The 19,211-nt window shown below is 41.4% G+C and overlaps 1 protein-coding gene across 3 annotated transcripts in view; it reads left to right on the top strand.

Moving 5' to 3' along the window:
• The window catches only part of BAIAP2L1 (BAR/IMD domain containing adaptor protein 2 like 1), a 68,561-nt gene that overhangs the window by 4,422 nt on the left and 44,928 nt on the right, over positions 1–19,211 (top strand). For 2 of the 3 annotated variants that reach the window (XM_047089517.1, XM_047089516.1), the window contains exon 2: positions 325–411. In XM_047089517.1, coding sequence (XP_046945473.1) covers positions 325–411 — 87 coding nt within the window. Of the gene's footprint in view, positions 1–324; positions 412–17,153; positions 17,385–19,211 lie in introns of those variants that run through there. The other variant, XM_047089518.1, reaches the window with a different exon arrangement.

Genomic DNA, 19,211 nt, shown 5'->3' with positions numbered 1-19,211 from the left:
TTTCCAGCCCTAATTTGATGTTGGAAACATATCACCTCTGGAACTGGCATCAGAAGGCAGGGCCTTTTCTGGATTCAGTTATGCCAGGGCTGGTCCAAGGTGAGGATCCTGTGGAGCTTTCCATTGGACGGGGGCCTCCGAAAGTGCAGTGGAGGGACGTCACAGCTAACAGGCACAAGCCCTGCCCTCCGAGATCCACCCTTGGCACAGCCCAAACCTTTCTGCACCCAGAAGGGACTGAGGAATATTTGGAAGCAAACCTCCATGCACTTCCTCTTTTCCTTGTGTAAGTGATGATTTTTGTGTGTCACCTTCCCTGTCTAGCTATGATCCTTGCGGGAAAAGCCTACTACGATGGAGTGGCCAAGATTGGTGAGATTGCCACCGGGTCCCCTGTGTCAACAGAGCTGGGTGAGCTGACCGTCATTATATACAAACACAAGTTGAGCTGGTTCATCCTGTAAGCCTTTCATCCTGTGAGCCCTCGTAAGAATACACAAGGTGGCCCAAATCCAGAATAGTAAGAAGGGCTAGCCCAGTACTCCCGTGTGTTGTTCACTTCTGGAATGATGGAGTTTGCTGTAGTCTGCTGAAAGTGGAGGCTTAGTTAGAAGGCGGGCCAAGGCCAGTGGCTGACCTCCCTGCTCCCTAGGAACTGGGCTTCTGCCTCTAAACTTGGGCCCTAGCCCTTCCCCTCGGATCCCCGGAGCATGAAACCCAGGGAGCTTTGACCTACATTCTTAACTGAAGGAGATGGGCACGGCGGGCCTCCCCACTCTGGCAGGAAAGTTTCCTGTGACTCACCTAGCAGAAAGCAGACTCCTTTACGTCCTGCTCTTGGCTCTCGCTGCTTCCACAGTTGCTCTCAGTTGTGATTTTTCCGGTTTTGCTGGTATGAATTGATCTCCTGTGCACACTCGGAGGGCAGCCACACCCTCAGCAGTGCCAGCTGCAGAGGGAATCTGGGTTTCTGTTTACAGAGTCCGTTCACTGCGTCCTCTCCTAAGGGTGGAACAGTCGCTGTTTTTCCTTTTCTTAATAGCCCCACACATAACCATTATTTTTAAAATTTGTTGATTTTTATTTTACAAAGGATAAGATTTCTGGTTTCAAAATGCTTGTTACGATTTGAAAGGTTCAGAAAAGCAGAGGAAAATATTGGTAAAGTGTGTGTATTTAAAAGTGTGTTTCTGTAGAAAGGGGAGGCAGAGGCGGGGGCTGCATGTAGAACATATATTTTAGGGTTAAAATAATTCACATCATTTCTATATAAAGTGTCTTAAGGGTTTTCAAGATGGCTTGGAGAACTCTTACCTGACCCATAAAAGCGGAAGAACAAATTCCAGGTGTGATAACAGTGCTGGGGGTGCGGGCTGGGTTACAGGGTGTGAAGTGGATCTGGGCGCCCAGTAACATTCTCTGACAACCTCCGTTCTTGAAGAGTTTGTAAAGAGTCTTGAAACCTAAGCCTGAAGTGATGTCATGTGATGATGAAGTTCGTGCTGCTGTATTTAATAGAATCAGTTACAGGCAGAGATTTTTCAAAGCCCTGACGTGTGCTTTGTTGGTGGCATAACTTGTGTGTGTTCTGGTGAGGTAGGAACTACAGAAACTCTGTCTTCAACAGAGTCAGTTTCATAAAATACACAGTGCGTTGTGCAGTCAGAAGCAGATAGTAAAACTTAGGACATTTGAGGGATGATGGTGATGATTAGAGGGTTCCAAAAATAGGACTAAATTAAAAAGACACATCCTATTTGTGTCAGGCCCAAAGGGAAAATGTGTGACCCTTACATTAAACCATATGGTGCTGATTCACCGTCATTCAGTTTGCCTTTTTAATGTTTTATGGTTCTTGCCACTGTTTAAATAAGATTTCTGTTCCACACCTTACTTTATTCAGCTGCGAGTTCATAATGTTGAATCAGCTATTTCCACAGCAACCATGTTGTTGCAAACACAGGCTGAAACCTTCTTCAGTTTCAATAAGGAAAATATGTTGCAGTGGTGAAATTTTCTTTCATGTGGATATGTATTTGATTCAGAGGGAATGGAAATAACTTCTGTGTTTTATTTTTGTCTCAAGTTGTCTTTTTGCTTATATTCACCATCTCATATAGTTAGTAATTTTCTGCTCATCTACAGCAATTTCATGGTGAAGTACTACCCTAGCAAGAGTTGCTTTTGGAGGCCTAATACTGACTTCTTGTGATTTGCTTAGTTTTTCATTTTGTTAAAGTTTAGACTAAAATATTGCCCTATATCTGTTTAAATTCTCTGTTTGAAAGAGTAATGAACAGTTCACAGAAAAAAGAGACCAAAAGTGGATTATATTTTCCTCATGTTTCAAGAAGGCTTGTCTTATTGCTGACTTTTGGTGTTGGTATTCATAACTTTATTACGAAACATTTATAAATTCCATCTGATAAAACTGAAGGGGTGCTTCATATGTGAAGATCATGAATCATTTCAGAATTTTCATTCCTTTCCCCCTTTCCCCTGATCTTCCCTCTCCCTCCACCTCCAAATCCTATAGTTTAAAATCTTTCAATTTAGGGACACCTGGGTAGCTCAGTCAGTTAAGCATCCGACTTCAGCGCAGGTCATGATCTCATGGCTCGTGAGTTCGAGCCCCACATTGGGCTCTCTGCTGTCAGTGCAAAGCCCACTTCGGGATCCTCGGTCTCCCTCTCTCTGCCCCTCCCCTGTTCACTCGCTGTCAAAAAGAAATAAACATTTAAAAATAAGTAAATAAATAGGGGTACCTGGGTGGCTCAGTCGGTTGAGCATCGAATTCAGCTCAGGTCATGATCTCACAGTTTGTGAGTTCAAGCCCCACATGGGACTCGCTGCTGTCAGCACAGAGCCCGCTTCAGATCCTCCCTCTCCCTCTCCCTCTCCGCTGCTCACATGCACATGTGCTCTCTCTCAAAAATAAATAAATAAATAAACATTTAAAAAATAAAAATAATAAAATTTTCAGTTTAAAATTTTTGCTTGGGAAAGAAATGAATGGGATGCTGAAAATTATTACTGTTTATTTTTTTTTAACATTTAAAAATTTTAAAAAGGTTTTTTTTTTTTTACATTTATTTATTTTTGAGAGACAGAGACAGAGCATGAGCAGGGGAGGGGCAGAGAGAGAAAGAGGGAGACACAGAATCAGAAGCAGGCTTCAGGCTCCTAGCTGTCAGCACAGAGCCCGACGCGGGGCTCTAACCCACAAACTGAGATCATGACCTGAGCCGAAGTCGGACGCTTAACCGAGTGAGCCACCCAGGTGCCCCTAAAAAAAAATCTTTTTGAGTGGAGGAGAGGGGCAGAAGGAGTGTGAGAGAGAGAATCTTAAGCAGGCTTTGTGCTCAGCGTGACGCTTGGCACGGGGTTTGATCCCACAACCCTGGGATCATGACCTGAGCCAGAATCAAGAGTCAGATGCTCAACTGACAGCCACCCAGGTGCTTTGAATTCTTACCATTTCTAAAACTTAGATTGCAAGAGTAGGTTTCAGTTTAATGTCGAGTTAAAAAATATTTTTTAATGTTTATTTTTGAGAGAGTGTGCACCCACGTGTGTGCGTATGAGCTGGGGAGGGACAGAGAGGGAGGGAAACAGGATCCGAAGCAGGCTCTGTGCTGACAGCAGAGAGCCCAATGTGGGACTTGAACTCACCACAAGATCATGACCTGAGCTGAAGTTGGAAGCTTAACTGACTGAGCCACCTGAGTGTTCCTGAATTAAAATATTTATTAATGTTGCTATAGAATATACAGTCTTTCTCATTTTGTGTGTGTGTGTGTGTATATACACATAATTTTTTTACGTGAAATTTCTGTTTCTATTCTGATGCTTTTGTACTTTGGGAGGTGGGTGAAGAAAATATCCTTTCAGTAAAATATTTACCTAATTCATAGAAATTTGCTGTGAGGAGTCTACTTGGAAAACTTGGCCAAATGCATTATGAGTATTAGAGTGGCAGAACTGAGCATTTCAGTCTCTTGTCTCACTTTAGGGGGGAAAAAAAGGAGCTAAAAGCTGGAGGAGAAAGTTGATTAGCTTTTTAACTTTTTATCATTTGTATTGGCACCTATTAAGACCAAGCTGTAGCATTGCCATTCCTGATTTCTGTCTATGGGTTTTTCCATTTAGATATCCCTCTGAGCACATCAGCTCACCAAATGCTATATGAATAATTTTAAGATGCTTTTGCCTAAAAGTACCAAATAACCAGTTAATAGTGGTGTAAACATTAAGGATGTTTATTATCCCACATAAAAAGGCCAGGAGTAGTAGGTTCCTGTTTAAGTAATCATTACTCAGAACTCAGGTTCCTTTTCTTTCTACTTACCCTCAAGTTCAACTCCTCATGGTACCAAGATGGCTGCCATCGCTAGTCTTACACATCACGTCCTCCTTCCTCCCGTTGTATCCAAAAGCAGGAAGAAGAATTTCTTCTAAGCTGTGCCCTTTACAAAGGAGGAAATCTTTCCCTGGGAGCCCCAGCACACACACCCTCTCATGTCCCATGACTCTGCAGCCAGAGAGCTTTCCCCAGCACCATTAGCTAAGGAATACCTCTGAGGGGGAGAGGACAGAGCTGTCAGGGGGGACACCTGATGATACCACCATGTCTGGCAGTTCTGGTATCAAAGGTCTTGTTTCAACAACTTTCAGTGAAAGGAAAAGACTTACACAAATGTCCTCACTTTCTCTGTGCCTCAGACTGTGTAGTGCTTCTGCATTCTGTGAGTGTCTCTGGTTCGGATAATGTCTTTCTCCCACGTGGGATGTTTCACTATCATGTATATGCTTCAAACTTTATGATTGTTTTTCCTGGATACTTGCTTTTTCTCCTGAAAACCACAGTCTTCCTTCCCACAGCCTTCTATTCCTATTTGGGAAGTGGGACTCCAAGCACAGAGGAAGGTTAAGGATATGGGGGTAGTTTCTGTTTTTCTGCCCTTTTTCTTTTCAGCCTTTACAGTGTCTTGTAATCATGAACTCTTTGGTGCATTTTCTCTACCTCTGCTTCTCTCTCCTTCCTTTTCTCTCTGTTCAATTGTCTGCATGACCTCACACTTTATTTTTGAAAACTGGGTGACTAGAGAAAAAAAATCACCTGTAATTTTACCACTCTAATACACCCGCTTTGTCACCACTATACTCTTTTCTAGTCTTTTCTTCCTGTGAGTATGCTCTTCTATAGCATGCCTCACAGCGAACATCAAGGACTGGCCCTGCCAGACACAAGGTGCAGCCCCTGACGGGTGTTATTTCATCTCATTCTCTACACAGTCCTATGAGTTGGGTGTAGGCACTTCCACTTTTAGGTAAGACCTAGAAGTGAAAGGTGTGCCCTAGATCACAGTGGATAACAGATGGTCCAACTTTAGAATCTGAGTTCTTCACCTCTGCTCTGCTTACACTGTGCCTCACTAAGGCAGAGGGGACTGGAAAGAGCCAGCCAAGAAGGGGACACTGAAAAGAAAGGAAATGGGAACCCCATGATGGGGACCTTTTCAATCTGCAGAAATCGGAGTGTCAGAATAGCCAAAGACTGTGGAGGTGTTGGCAGTGAGCTGATTAGAGGCCACCGGCCCCCTTGGAAATGGTGGTTTCACTGGGGTGCTGACCATAAATGCCAGGTATTACATTATGGGATTAGGAAGGATGGAAATTACAGAGCAGTTAACTGTGTGTGTGTGTGTGTGTGTGTGTGTGTGTGTGTGTGTGTGTGATAGGTGTTATACAATATATTATATATGGCTCTTCTCACAAGTGTTGCCTGACTTGCGCTTGTACTGCTGTGCTTTGTATAGAAACTCAGATCTCAGTTAAGTGCCTGCTGTGTGCCACTTGCTTCTTATTCTTACATTGCCTCATCTCATCCTCAGGAGCCTCATGGATGAGTTTTTCCTGCTTGAAAACGCAGTAACCCAGTGTTTCCTTGATGTGACTGATAGGCCCTAAAGGGTAAACGTGGTGGTCATTTCTGCGTGGAGGTGAGAGAGAACCTCCATGGGCAGCCACATTGGGTCCTGTGTCCCTAGCTATGTGCTCTGCAGCCAGGCAAGACAGAACAGGGGTTGTAGAGTTGGTGATCCCTAGGGTGCATGGTAGGTGGCATCAGTGCTTCGTGGGTCATAGAGCTTCCTCCCACCCCAGCCGAAGCACAGGAAAGATCCAGTTACCTAGGATGTGGAAGCCAGGCCAGATTGTATCTTCCCTTGAGACCCTGGCAGGTAGCTTATTACCCAACACCTAAGAGATGCTCAGTAAAGTTTATATTGTTACCTTGCTGCTATCAATTCGTGTTACTTTGGGCAACACTTCGTGACTATGAGCAGGTTGGCATGCCTACAGGGGATGATGGCAACATCTCTTGAGTAGTCGGAAGATGAAATGAGATAATGTACCTCCTAGATTCTGTAGTTTCAAAGACCAGAAAGATGCTTCTCTGTTGCCACTTCATATATTCACACATATTTGAGAACTCAAGAAGAGTGCAGGTTTTTTTTTCATTGACATTATCCTGTAGAATAGGCAATGTAAGTTTGTAAGAATATGCATTTCCTTGATTATTCCTGATTATTCATGAACCAGTTTTTCAGTTCTCTCCATTGTATCTTTGTTTTCTATTTTATGAATTTCTGCTTTTTCTTTTCTTCTTTATGCTGTCTTTAGGATGACTCTGTTATTCTTTTTCTTTTCTTTTTTTTTAATATATATATTTTTTAACATTTATTCACTTTTTGAGAGACAAAGACAGAGTATGAGCAGAGCAGGGGCAGAGAGAGAGGGAGACATAGAATCTGAAGCAGGCTCCAGGCTCCGAGCTGCCAGCACAGAGCCTGACACGGGGCTCAAACTCATGGACCGTGAGATCGTGACCTGAGCCGAAGTCGGATGCCCAACCGACTGAGCCACCCAGGCACCCCTGTTATTCTTCTTCTAATTTCTGAACTGATACATTTAATTCATTAATTTTACATACAGGTGTCCCCATTTTGCACAGCAGTGCAGGACCACAAAAATGACCATGCAAGTTAAAACTATTGAAAGCCATCTTAATCATCAGCAGGGAAAATATGATTGTGCCGTGACCTTGAAAAACGTTTGTCAAGGAGCACCTGAGTGACTCAGTTGAGTGTCTGACTCTTGATTTTAGCTCAGGTCATGATTCCAGGGTTGTTGGGATCAAGCCCTGTGTTGGGCTTCATGCTGAACAAGGTTCCTGTTTAAGTTCTCTCTCTCCCTCTGCCCCTCTCCTTTGCTTGTGCACGTGGTCTCTCGCTCTTTCTCTCTAAAAAAAAAGGGGAAAAAAAAGAAAACAAAATTGTCAAAATCCTCAAAATTCTCTTATTCTCAGTTACAAATGTATAGGGAAGTGGAAAAAAGAGTTAAACTAGTATTTATGTTGTACACATTAAAGTATTAGAAACACTGACAATGGAAGCATTTTTATTGTAAAAAACTTGGGTGGTCTCAATGGCACTAGTCTCCTTCCCCTGTAACTCAAGATACAGAGTAGACCTCTTCTCTAAGCTTTTATGGATTGTCCTGCTCCTTCCTAACCCTGCATCAACTTCCAATATTTTATCCTTTGTGACTTCAATGTGACCAGATACCCTCTAGAGTTCTTTTAACGTGCAGTTTTCTGCTGGCATTGCTTTCTCTGAAACCTCTTCATTTTATTTTTCGTCACAATCACTTTGCTCGGTTATGTTGTAAGTTCAGGCTTCACCCAGTTCTTGTGGCTGCACGTCCAGGGTCTCTCCAAGGGCCACGGTGTCCACATGCCCATAGGCAGCTACTTCTCGAACTCCGTTTACTTTGTTGTTACTGTTTTTCATTTCTTTGCTGCACTTCCACTTTAAATTACCCATTTTTGTAACATGTCACATGGGTTTATCACCAGGGAAACAAGGAGGCAACACGTCTCCTGCACTTTGCTGCCCGAATGCCACACTGTCTTCATCTCTGTGACTTTAGAATGCATCCTGATAGCTAGAAGTAGACCTCAGATAGAACAAATCGACGCTCTTACTCAAGGGCATCTTGGCTGTTGTTGGACTTTTGCATTTACATATATTTAAAAAAATTTTTTTTTTCAATGTTTATTTATTTTTGACAGAGAGAGACAGAGCATGAACGGGGGAGGGGCAGAGAGAGAGGGAGACACAGAATCGGAAACAGGCTCCAGGCTCTGAGCCTTCAGCCCAGAGCCTGACGCGGGGCTCGAACTCCCGGACCGCGAGATCGTGACCTGGCTGAAGTCGGACGCTTAACCGACTGCGCCACCCAGGCGCCCCACATTTACATTTATTTTAGAATCAGCTTGTCAAGTTCCACGAAAAAACAATCTCCTGGAATTTGGACTACAGATTGACTCTGTAGATAGATTTAGGAAGGATTGACATCTTAGCAATACTGAATTTCTAATCCACGAATACGGCAGTTTTTAAAAATTTACTTTGGGCTTCTTTAATTTCTGTCACTGTTTTTTGTTTTTAATTGTAGAAGTCTTGCACACATTTTTATATATGCATTATTAGATATTTATGGTGTGTTTTGCTCTTTTAAATGACTTTAAACTTTTTATTTTCTAATTGGTTCCATTGAGTTTTCAGTTTCAGTGACTTTTTCATCAGTATTAAGTTCTATTTCATTTTTTTTGAAATCTGCAAATTAACTTTTGTCATATTTTTTATAACTGCTTTATTGAGATATAATTAACATAGAATACAGTCCATCCATTTATAGTGTGCACAGTTCAGTGGATTTTAGTATAGTCACAAAGTTTTAAATTATCACCATAGTGGGGCGCCTGGGTGGTGCAGTCGGTTGGGCGTCCGACTTCAGCCAGGTCACGATCTCGCGGTCCGTGAGTTCGAGCCCCGCGTCGGGCTCTGGGCTGATGGCTCAGAGCCTGGAGCCTGTTTCCCATTCTGTGTCTCCCTCTCTCTCTGGCCCTCCCCCATTCATGCTCTGTCTCTCTCTCTGTCCCAAAAATAAATAAACGTTGAAAAAAAAAATTAAAAAAAAATAAATTATCACCATAGTTAACTTTAGAATATTTTCATCACCCTAAAAAGAAATCCTGTACCATTAGCAGTCAACTTCCCATTTACCCTCAACTCCAGCCATATGAAATGATTAATATATTTTATCTCTACAGATTTGGTTATATCGAACAGTTTCATATAAATGGAATCCTACCATATGTCATCTTTTGAGACCACTTTCTTTCACTTAGTATAATTTCAAGATTCACATTGTAGCATGTTTGAGTACTTTGTATTTATGGATGGATGATATTATATAGATATACAATGTTTTGTTTATCCATTTATCAGTTGATGGACAGTTGGTTTGTTTCTACCTTAAACTATTAGAAATAATGCTACTATGAACATTTGTCTACAAATTTTGTGTGTATGTATTATCTTTTTCTTTCTCATCGGTGTACACTTAGTGCAATTCCTGGCTCATATTATGATAACTCTAAATTTAACTTTTCTTGAAGAGGTGCCAAGCTGCTTTTCAAAATTAACGCACCATTTTACATTCCCATAAGCAGTGTGTGAGAGTTCTGATTTCTCTACATCCCTGTCAACACTTACTGTCTTTTTGATGATAGCCATCCTAGTGAGTGTAAAGTAATATCTCAGTTGGGTTTTGATTTACATTTCCCTAGTGACTTATAATGTTGAGCATCTTTTCACATTCTTATTGGCTATTGCATATCTTCTTGGGAAATGTATCTATTCAGATCCTTTGCCCATTTTTAATTGGGTTGTCTTTTTATTATTGATTTTGCAAATTAATTTTTTTTAAGTTTATTTGAGAGAGAGAGCATGCACGTTCACGCATGTGCAAGCAAGGAGGGAACAGAGAGAGAGAGAGAGAGAGCGCGAGAGCGCGAGCGAGAGAGAGAGAATCCCAAGCAGACTCCTCGAGGTCATTGCAGGCCTTACCAATCATGAGATCATGACCTGAGCTGAAATCAAGAGCTGTATGCTTAACTGACTGAGCCACTCAAGCACCCTGGAAACTAACTTTTAATTTGGGTTTTGTTTTTATGTTTTGATTTCTCTTTGTATCTATGCAGTAATTCCATTATTTCGAGTTCTTGAAGGTCTGGTTCTACTGCTGCTATTATTGTTTCTCTGGATTCTCATTCATGAAGGATTCTCTCTAATAAGGGTTTTATTATTATCTTACTGTTCTTATGTTGGGGTAACACCTATGGAGGACATAAAAGTTTTGTTGCCACTGAAAGTCACTGAAAATGAAAAGGAGAAATGCCTAGCAATGGTGGAACTTCTCTGATTAAAAGGTATTCAAAAAATATAGTTTGCTTCTTAGAAAATAAAAATAACTGATGTAATATGACTTACCATTTGATAAAACTCTTTTTTAAAATTTGTTTATTTTGAGAGAGATAGGGTGTGAATGTGGAAGGGGCAAAGAGAGAGGGAGAATTCCAAGCAGTCTCCACAGACAGCACAGAGCCCAACACGGGCTCAAACTCATGAAACTGTGAGATGATGACCTGAGCTGAAAACAAGAGTCAGACTCTTAAGCGACTGAGCCACCCAGGTGCCCTGACATTTGATAAAATTCTTGTAAAATATTTAGAATTCGCAAAGCACTAGAAATGCCCTTTTATTTTCTGTTTAATCCATATGAACAGGGGCGCCTGGGTGGCTCAGTCAGTTGGGCATCCGGCTTCGGTTCAGGTCACGATCTCACAGTTCATGGGTTTGAGCCCCGTGTCGGGTTCTGTGCTGACAGCTCAGAGCCTGGAGCCTGCTTCAGATTCTGTGTCTCCCTCTCTCTCTCTGCCCCTCCCCTGCTAGTGTGTGCTCTTGCTTTCTCTCTTCAAAAATAAGCATTAAAAAAAAAAAAAATCCATATGAACAAAGGTATAGTGTAAGTTTTGCAGGGCAAAGGGAATCAGATTTTATGGAAAATATTTTAATGTAAATTTCCAGAATTTGTAAGTTATTGTAGCTATCTGAAACTTGAGAAATAATGGCAATTTTCAATTTTCTATAAATTTGCTGGATACACATCCTTCTCCTGAAAAAGTCCTATTCTGCTCATTTTCTCTTGAAAATGAAAGGCTCTTTATGAATATAGTCTCTTCTCCTCTTGTAGAGAATACTCAGAAAATGTGTCATTGTTTTTTTTTTCAACTGTAATTGAAAGTAAAATATTTAAAAACATTTTTTTTAATGTTTTATTTTTTAGAGAGACAGAGTGTGAGTCGGGGAGAGGCAGAGAGCGTGAGGGAGACACTGAATCAAAAGCAGGCTCCAGGCTCTGACCTGTCAGCAGGAAGCCCAAAGCAAGCCTTGAACCCACGAACAGGGAGATCATGAACTGAGCTGAAATCGGTTGCTTAACCCACTGAGCCACCCAGGTGCCCCAGAAGTAAAATATTAATCATTCAAGGGAAATACCAAATTTTAGTCATTTTTATGATAAATGCTCTAAACCACTTGAAGGTAACAATAAGAATTAGCATATATTTTCGGGGCGCCTGGGTGGCGCAGTCGGTTAAGCGTCCGACTTCAGCCAGGTCACGATCTCGCGGTCCGTGAGTTCGAGCCCCGCGTCAGGCTCTGGGTGGATGGCTCGGAGCCTGGAGCCTGTTTCCGATTCTGTGTCTCCCTCTCTCTCTGCCCCTCCCCCGTTCATGCTCTGTCTCTCTCTGTCCCAAAAATAAATAAAAACGTTGAAGAAAAAAAAATTTTTAAAAAAGAATTAGCATATATTTTCAAGTCTCTTTCAAATTCAATTTGCTAAAGTATCACCTTTTATTAGTTGTACCTTAACTGCAGGGGTGAGCAAACCAGAGCCAGAGGGCTAGCCAGCACCTATTTGTAAATATAATTTTATTGGAACCTGGCCAGGCCCACTTGTTCATGTATTGTCTGTGGCTACTTTCAGGCTACTATGGCAGAGTTGAGTGGTTGCAACAGAGAAGTTTGGCCCACAAGAGGCCTAAACTATTTACAACCTGGCCCCTCCCAGGAACCTTACCCTGAAGGTGGAAGAACTTTAATATCACACAGTTGTTTACGTGTGAAGACTGAGTGACTGTGTGAGCAATTTGATACCCTTTTTTCTTGAAAGGCAGTTCCTTACCACCTGCTAAGTGCTTGGGTTTAACATACATTAACAGCCACAGTAGTATGTGCTCAAGAGCACAACCACTTTGCCTTGTTGGGAGGAACGAATAAAGGAGCTGAAGAGCTCTGTAGTCATGATTGGCAGGTAAATATATTTTAATCCATTGTGTTTAATTGTGAAATAATAAGTCACTTGAAGAATTCATTGTCAGAGTGTGTGTTTGTAGTATTTGTAGTGCACACATAAATCTTTATCTTAGGTACACACTTCAACCCAGAACAGTACTCATTTAAGAGAGGAAATTGAAATATGTATAAAACTTCCAGTTTTGTCCCTAAATCAAACAATGTTTATTTTTAAAAACGTAGAAAATACTGAAAAAGTAGAAAAGGAAAACAGAAATGGTCAGAAGAAAATGTTTTAGCAAAATATTTAAAAGAAAGTATGAATCAGTCATTTCATCTTTAAAGCATGGAAAAATAAAGTTTGTTCTCATTTATTTCTCAAGAAATAACAGGAGACTTTCTTTGGAGAGTTTACAGTTTTGCTTTGAGGTCCTTATAGCTCACCATTACATAAATCTAGGCTGTATCTTGTTCTTGTTTAGTCAGCTATTACGTTTTGAATCATTTATTAATTTGTTTGGCCCAGTTTCTTAAATTGGGTACAAAACAGAAGATTTTATCTCCTCATCACAAAGGAACCTACAAAATCACAGGTGTTCTTTTGTTATTGATAGAATGCTTATAGGTCATACAATTTATTTTTTTTTAGGTCATGCAATTTTTTAAAATATTATAATTTTGTATTGGCACTCAAAATCAGTCTTAGGTCTTAAAAATAAAAAAAAGTATCTGAAATATCTTTTTTTTTAATTTTTTTAATGTTTATTTTTGAGAGAGAAGAGAGTATGAGTGGGGGAGGAGGAGGAGGAGAGAGAGAGAGACAGACAGACAGACAGACAGACAGACATACAGAATCGGAGGCAGGCTCCAGGCTCTGTCAGCATGGAACCTGACATGGGGCTCGAACTCACTGACCTTGAGATCATGATCTGAGCTGAATGAAATCAGATGCTTAATCAACTGAGCCACCCAGGTGTCCCAAAGATGTGTTTTTTCTGACTTGCTGTATCTTAAGGCACTCAAGGTTATCCTGCTCGTTATGGTTTGGCAGATAAAAGGTTGTGTTAAATAGTGAACCATCACATAGTCTGAAACTGATTGAACGGATTCATGAGTCTGCATTTTGTATTTTTTTTTAAGTTTATTTATTTTGAGAGAGAGACAGTGTGAGTGGGGGAGGGGCAGACAGAGAGGGAGAGAAAGAGAATCCCAAGCAGGCTCTGCAGCATCAGTGCAGAGCCCGATGTGGGACTCGAACCCACCATCTGTGAGGAGATGACTGGACATGAAACCAAGAGTCGAACACTTAACCACCTGAGCCACCCAGGCGACCCTGCATTTTGTGTTTTCATTGGATATTATGAAGATTTTCTGTTTTGTGTTTACAAGTATTTATAACATGACCTTTATTAATTTTTATTGTTTATTTTCAGTTTAGGATTTGAAAAAAGATTGTCCTGGAATTGTACATGTAACAAATGCCTTTGGACTTTGCAAGTGACTCTTGTCCATTCAATTTTCAAGTAGAAAACATTCACTCAACACGTCCTTGTCCTTTTGGGAGCAAGAAAGATCTAAGCTATAGTAACTGTAGAGAAAGATAGGCTTATAATTTATAAATGAATAATTTATAAAGTCTACATATGCACCTGCCATTTAACTTTTTTTAAGTTTTTTTTAATGTTTATTTATTCTTAGAGCACAAGCAAAGGAGGGGCAGAGGGAGGGAGACACAGAATCTGAAGCAGGCTCCAGGCTCTGAGCTGTCAGCACAGAGCCTGACGAGGAGCTCAAACTCATGAACTGCGAGATCATGACCTGAGGCGAAGTTGGACGCTTAACTGACTGAGCCACCCAGGCGCCCCTGCACCTGCCATTTAAGTCCCCATATCAGAGGAATATTGGCATATGTATAAATTCCTAAACTTTAAGAGGAGGTTCTGTATTGTAAATTGTACTAGCTTATAGAAATTGTTGTAAGAAAAGCATTCTTTTTCTTAGCTTTGATATAACTATGTGTGCAAACGAAGCACTATAATTAGTAAAAACTGGAGATGTAAAAGCTGAATCGTCAAACCAAGATTAGTCAGTTGAACATTTAGTGCTTTCTGATTGCATGGTGGGCACATCCTGAATATACATCTGAAACATCATTGCCCAAATATTATATTTGCCCGATCTGTTACATTTTTGAAGTATGTGAAGAGAAAATTATCTTGTTTAAACCAAATTTTCACAATTAGTCAAATTGGTCTTCTCCTTAAAGGATATTGTGTGTGCCATCAACTCAGGATGGAGAGAGTGTGGGAGTCTTCATTCTTACACTCTCAGCTATAGCCAGAGGAGAGCTGGTCAGTGGCCATAGCAACTGCACAGGTCACGGTGAGGGGCAGTGGCTCAGGAGACCCAGAGGGCTTTGCTTCACCACCACCATCATTGTTGATAGGGCCTATTCACATTCTCTTAAAAATGCTGGAAGAGCTATCTTACTATGTTCATGACACCGTGCTAGGCCCAAAGTTATGTGTCAGAAACAAACTCACTAAGTTCTAATGTACAAATATAGGAGGGGAAGGGACTTTGAAGCATGCCAAGAAAAAGTGGCTCTAGCAACAGCAAAAGGGTGTGGCCTCTATGACAGGCTGAGGAAGGAGGATAGGTAAGTAAAAGGGCGAGGGATATGCCAAAGATAGGTGTAGTTCGAATCATGATATGAGCTGGACTTGACTTTCCAAGCACACTGTGATGCCGTGGTGGAAAACAACAGCCATGGTGGGTGATTGGGTAGACTCCTTGTTAGTACAAGTGGGGTTCTGACAGTTTTTGATCTTCAGCCACTTGGGAGTAAATGTTCTTCCTTAGGTACTCTTTTGCGTTCCAAATGACTTAACAAACTTATTAAAAGTAAGGATGCGAACAAGCACATGAAAAGTTACTAGATATCATTAGCTATTAGGGAAATGCAGGTCATAACCACAATGAGCACTTCATAACCAACAGACTAGCTATAATTTAAAAGACAGGGGTGCTGGGTGGCTCAGTCAGTTAAGCAGTTAAGCGTCTGACTTCAGCTCAGGTCATGATCTCATGGTCTGTGAGTTCGAGCCCTGCGTCCGGCTCTGTGCTGAGAGCTCAGAGCCTGGAGCCTGCTTTGGATTCTATGTCTCCCTCTATCTCTGCCCCTCCCCCCCCAAATAAACATTAAAAAAAAACTTTGACAATAACAAGTGTTGGTAGAGCTGTAGAGAAATCGCAACCTCTGTACATTGCTGATGGGAATGTAAAAGGAAGCACCAGTGTTGGAAAAGAACCTGCCTCAGAATTTTAACAGAGTTATGGTGTGAGCCAGCAGTTCCATTCCTTAGCTCTTTACATGCCCACATGAAATCTTAGCAGTGCTTTTCACAATAGCCCAAAGGTGGAAACAGCCCAAATGTCCAGCACCTAGGAACGGATAAACAAAATGTAGTATGTCTTTATAATGGGATGTCACTTAGTCATTAAAAGGAATGAAATACTGATATGTGCTACAACATGGGTGAACCCTGAAAACATGCTAAGTGAAAGAAGCCAGATAAGGCCACATATGAGTACATGGTTTCATTTATATGAAATTTCCAGTCAGTGAATCCGTAAGAGAAGGCAGATGGGTGGTTGCTAGCAACTGGGGGAGAGATGGATGAGGAATGACTGCTGATGAGTGCAGGGTCTCCTTTTTGAGGGGTCAAATGTTTTTCAGCTGGATAGTGGTGATGGTTGTACAACATTGTAAATATTCTAAACATTGCCACTGATAAATTTGTGTTATGTGTATTGTACCCCCCAAAACCAAAAAAGGTAAGTATGCTGATCTGAGAAGTTCCCGGCACAGGGCATCCTAATAAATCCCTACTATAAACAACATACTAGACATTGTATTAATTCAGGAGGCTAGTTGCACACGTTTCCCAGTCCCATAGAAAGTGCAGGCAGCCCAGCAGCACTATCATGACCATCTAATCATGTACGACTTTATTCTCAACTTTTCAGCAGAAATCTGAAAATCTGAATTAGGACCCCAGTTGGTCAGAAATATTTTAGACAGTTTGCTCTGTGCTGTGCAGCACGTCTCACACATGCTACCTCCTAACGTTGCAGTAACTTGTGAAGAGTTTTATTTGGCCCCGACTCAGTATGAATAGCACAGTAAATGAATTTTGCTGGCGCTAACAAGGGTTCAGAAATCAGGAGGCTCATGCAGTTCTCACAACAGTCCTCTGAGTTGGGGATGTTCTTCCCATTTTATGGACAAGTAAACGGAAGCTTAGTTTAAGTAACTTGTCAGCCTTCACACAACTAATTAGGAGTAGAGCTGGGGGTGTGTTGATTGCACACACCCAATTGTGTTGATTGTGTGGAGTGCTTCCCCCAGACTCAGGGAGCATCAGCCTTAGGACCTCTCAGGTGCAGCACAGCTTTTAAAACCCTGTACTTAGGTCTGAATTTGTGATTTTGTATTCCTTAAGGAGGACCCCACGGAAGTTGGATTTCTACATAGGGAACAAATTACGAAAGTAGTCTTTGAAATCTGGAAGACTGGGCACATGACAGAAGGATTTGGATCCCCTGTTCATTGTTAAACCTAGTGGAAAGAAGAAACAGGAAGCCAGAATTTGATTCAGTACAGGAAATGGCCTTGGGACATGTCCTATAAAACCTGCAAAGGAGCTGTGAAGATGTGCTCACAACAATGTGTCTAGAAGGACTCAGAGGTGGGGGAGGTGTCCTAACCGTCATTTTAGCAGAGTCAGCTGGAGGGGAAGGCTGGTGAGGCAAGTATGTGAGAAGTAGATATACTCTAGGATGAGCTTAGAGATGTTTGTTGGTCAACCAAATGAGTATCTCATAAGGGTACTGGGCTTCTTTCAGTCTAATGTGAATCAGGTTTCTCGAGGCTCTCTTGAAACCATGGCTATCATTTACAACATTCATAAACTTGGCCCTACCTTTAAGATATCTACAACATAGGGACATTAAGAAAATATATACATACATACCTTTAATACAGGAGTGAGTGCGAGAGTAAGACATACAAAGGCTACAGGATTTCATGGGAAGAGATGATTACACCCGAGTGGGGTAAGTGGAGGGAAACTGAGTGTCGGGGAATGCTGAATATCATGATGGTCAGCATTGGAGGTAGAAAGGGTGGTGGTTTCTGGTTGGGGGAACAGTTGGGGGAGGGATATATTTCAGTTTGCCTGGAATTTAGGACTAATAGGATCATGGGTGTAATGGGTACAAGTTGAAGTTGCAGCCTTGTTATTTTGAGTGCTGGCCTACAGATTGTGTTTGTGTCATTTCAAATTGAAATAAAAATTAGTATTAGTAAGGCTAGAGGATTTTGAGTTATTAAATGCTGACTAATACTTTAGGAGCATGGGTTCAAAGATAAAATAAAAACTGCAAGATGACTAAAGAGCAAATTGAATGGCAAGCCCTTTACAACTCAGAACTGGACTCTTAAGAGTCCAGAATAAGTCTCCCCCCTGTGACTCTTGAGTGAGGTGAAGCTGATATATAGATGACTCAGGTATTTATAACTCAGAGCCATGGCTGATAGTCAGCAGCTTCCATTTTTCTAACAGAATTTGTGACATACTAAGGTCTCTTTCCCATGTGCGTGCGGGTGTGTGATTAAGTATTTTAATCTTACCTCACTTTTATTTTCTCAATCCTGCCCAACTTCCCATTTCATATTAATATTTTAAATAACTTATGAGTCCTCTAAGACGTTTAGAATTATACTTTCATTTTATAATGAGCATTTAAATATACTTCAAGTTTTTAAAAAATGTAATACCTACTGAAAAATGAACCTAATAAACACATTTTCTACCTTTATTATTTTAAAATGTTTGTTTTTACATAATTAAATCTGCGGCTATATAAACTACTTTGTGCGCTGCTTTTTTAAATTTAGCACTCCACTTCTATTTCTTTGTGTTAATAAGTAATCGGTTTATTCATTGTTTTTGATGGCTGCCTACATTTCACTTTACATTTTCTTCTGTTGGTACCAAGGCAGAGTCCATGTGTAGGGACTCCGAGGGGGAGAATTGCCGTATAAGGATGAGTACAGGGTTTGTTTCTTTTCTCTTGTGAAAAATTGCCCCTTAACTGGCGGGGGGAAGGAGGGGAGTCATTGCATGGTATGTTGAAAAGCACATGAAAAAAAGAAAGCACAGGGGCTCCTGGGTGGCTCAGTTGGTTAAGCATCCGACTTCAGCTCAGCTCATGATCTCACAGTCCCATGAATTCGAGCCCCGCGTCGGGCTCTGTGATGACCGCTCAGAGCCTGCAGCCTGCTTCAGATTCTGTGTCTTCCTCTCTCTCTGCCCCTCCCCTGCTCATGCTCTGTCTCTCTCTGTCTCAAAAATAAATAAAAACATTAAAAAAAATTTTTTTAAAAGAAAGCGCATAAAACCAAATATTCAGTAATCGAGGGATTATAGTAGTTTTTCTCCCCTCATTTAAATCACAGTATAAATGAGCATTTACTATCTGGTAGCTTTGCTGCAGTCCCTGGGGAGAATACATAGAAGTCCCTGCTCTCTGGGAACTTACTTTCTAGTGGGTGGTAAACGAACATGCCTAATATGCCAGATAGTAACAAGGCGAGGTGCCGAGTGATGGAGGAAAAGGATGGAAAGGGGCCATTTTAGGGAGAGTGGTCAGGGACATGCAGTTGGGAGGGAGCGCCACAGGCAGATGTCTGGAGAGACCATTCCAGTGGAGTCCAGCAAGTGCAAAATTCCTGAGGCCTTGTGAACTTGGTCACAGTGTGGAAGCCAGTCTGGTTGAGACTCAGTGAAGGATGGGAGAGTGGGAAGGGATGAGGCTACAGGTACAGCAGGTGCGAGGGTGGGGCCGGGTCACATAGGGTTGGGTGTTCATAAGAATGTT

This window comes from Lynx rufus, unplaced genomic scaffold, assembly GCF_022079265.1.
Source record: "Lynx rufus isolate CCGP_SWC_20201006 ecotype Redwood Valley unplaced genomic scaffold, mLynRuf1.p SCAF_27, whole genome shotgun sequence".
In the NCBI taxonomy this organism is placed as follows: Eukaryota; Metazoa; Chordata; class Mammalia; order Carnivora; family Felidae; genus Lynx; species Lynx rufus.
The sequence above is the reverse complement of the archived record's forward strand: the minus strand, read 5'-3'. Positions and strand labels throughout refer to the sequence as shown.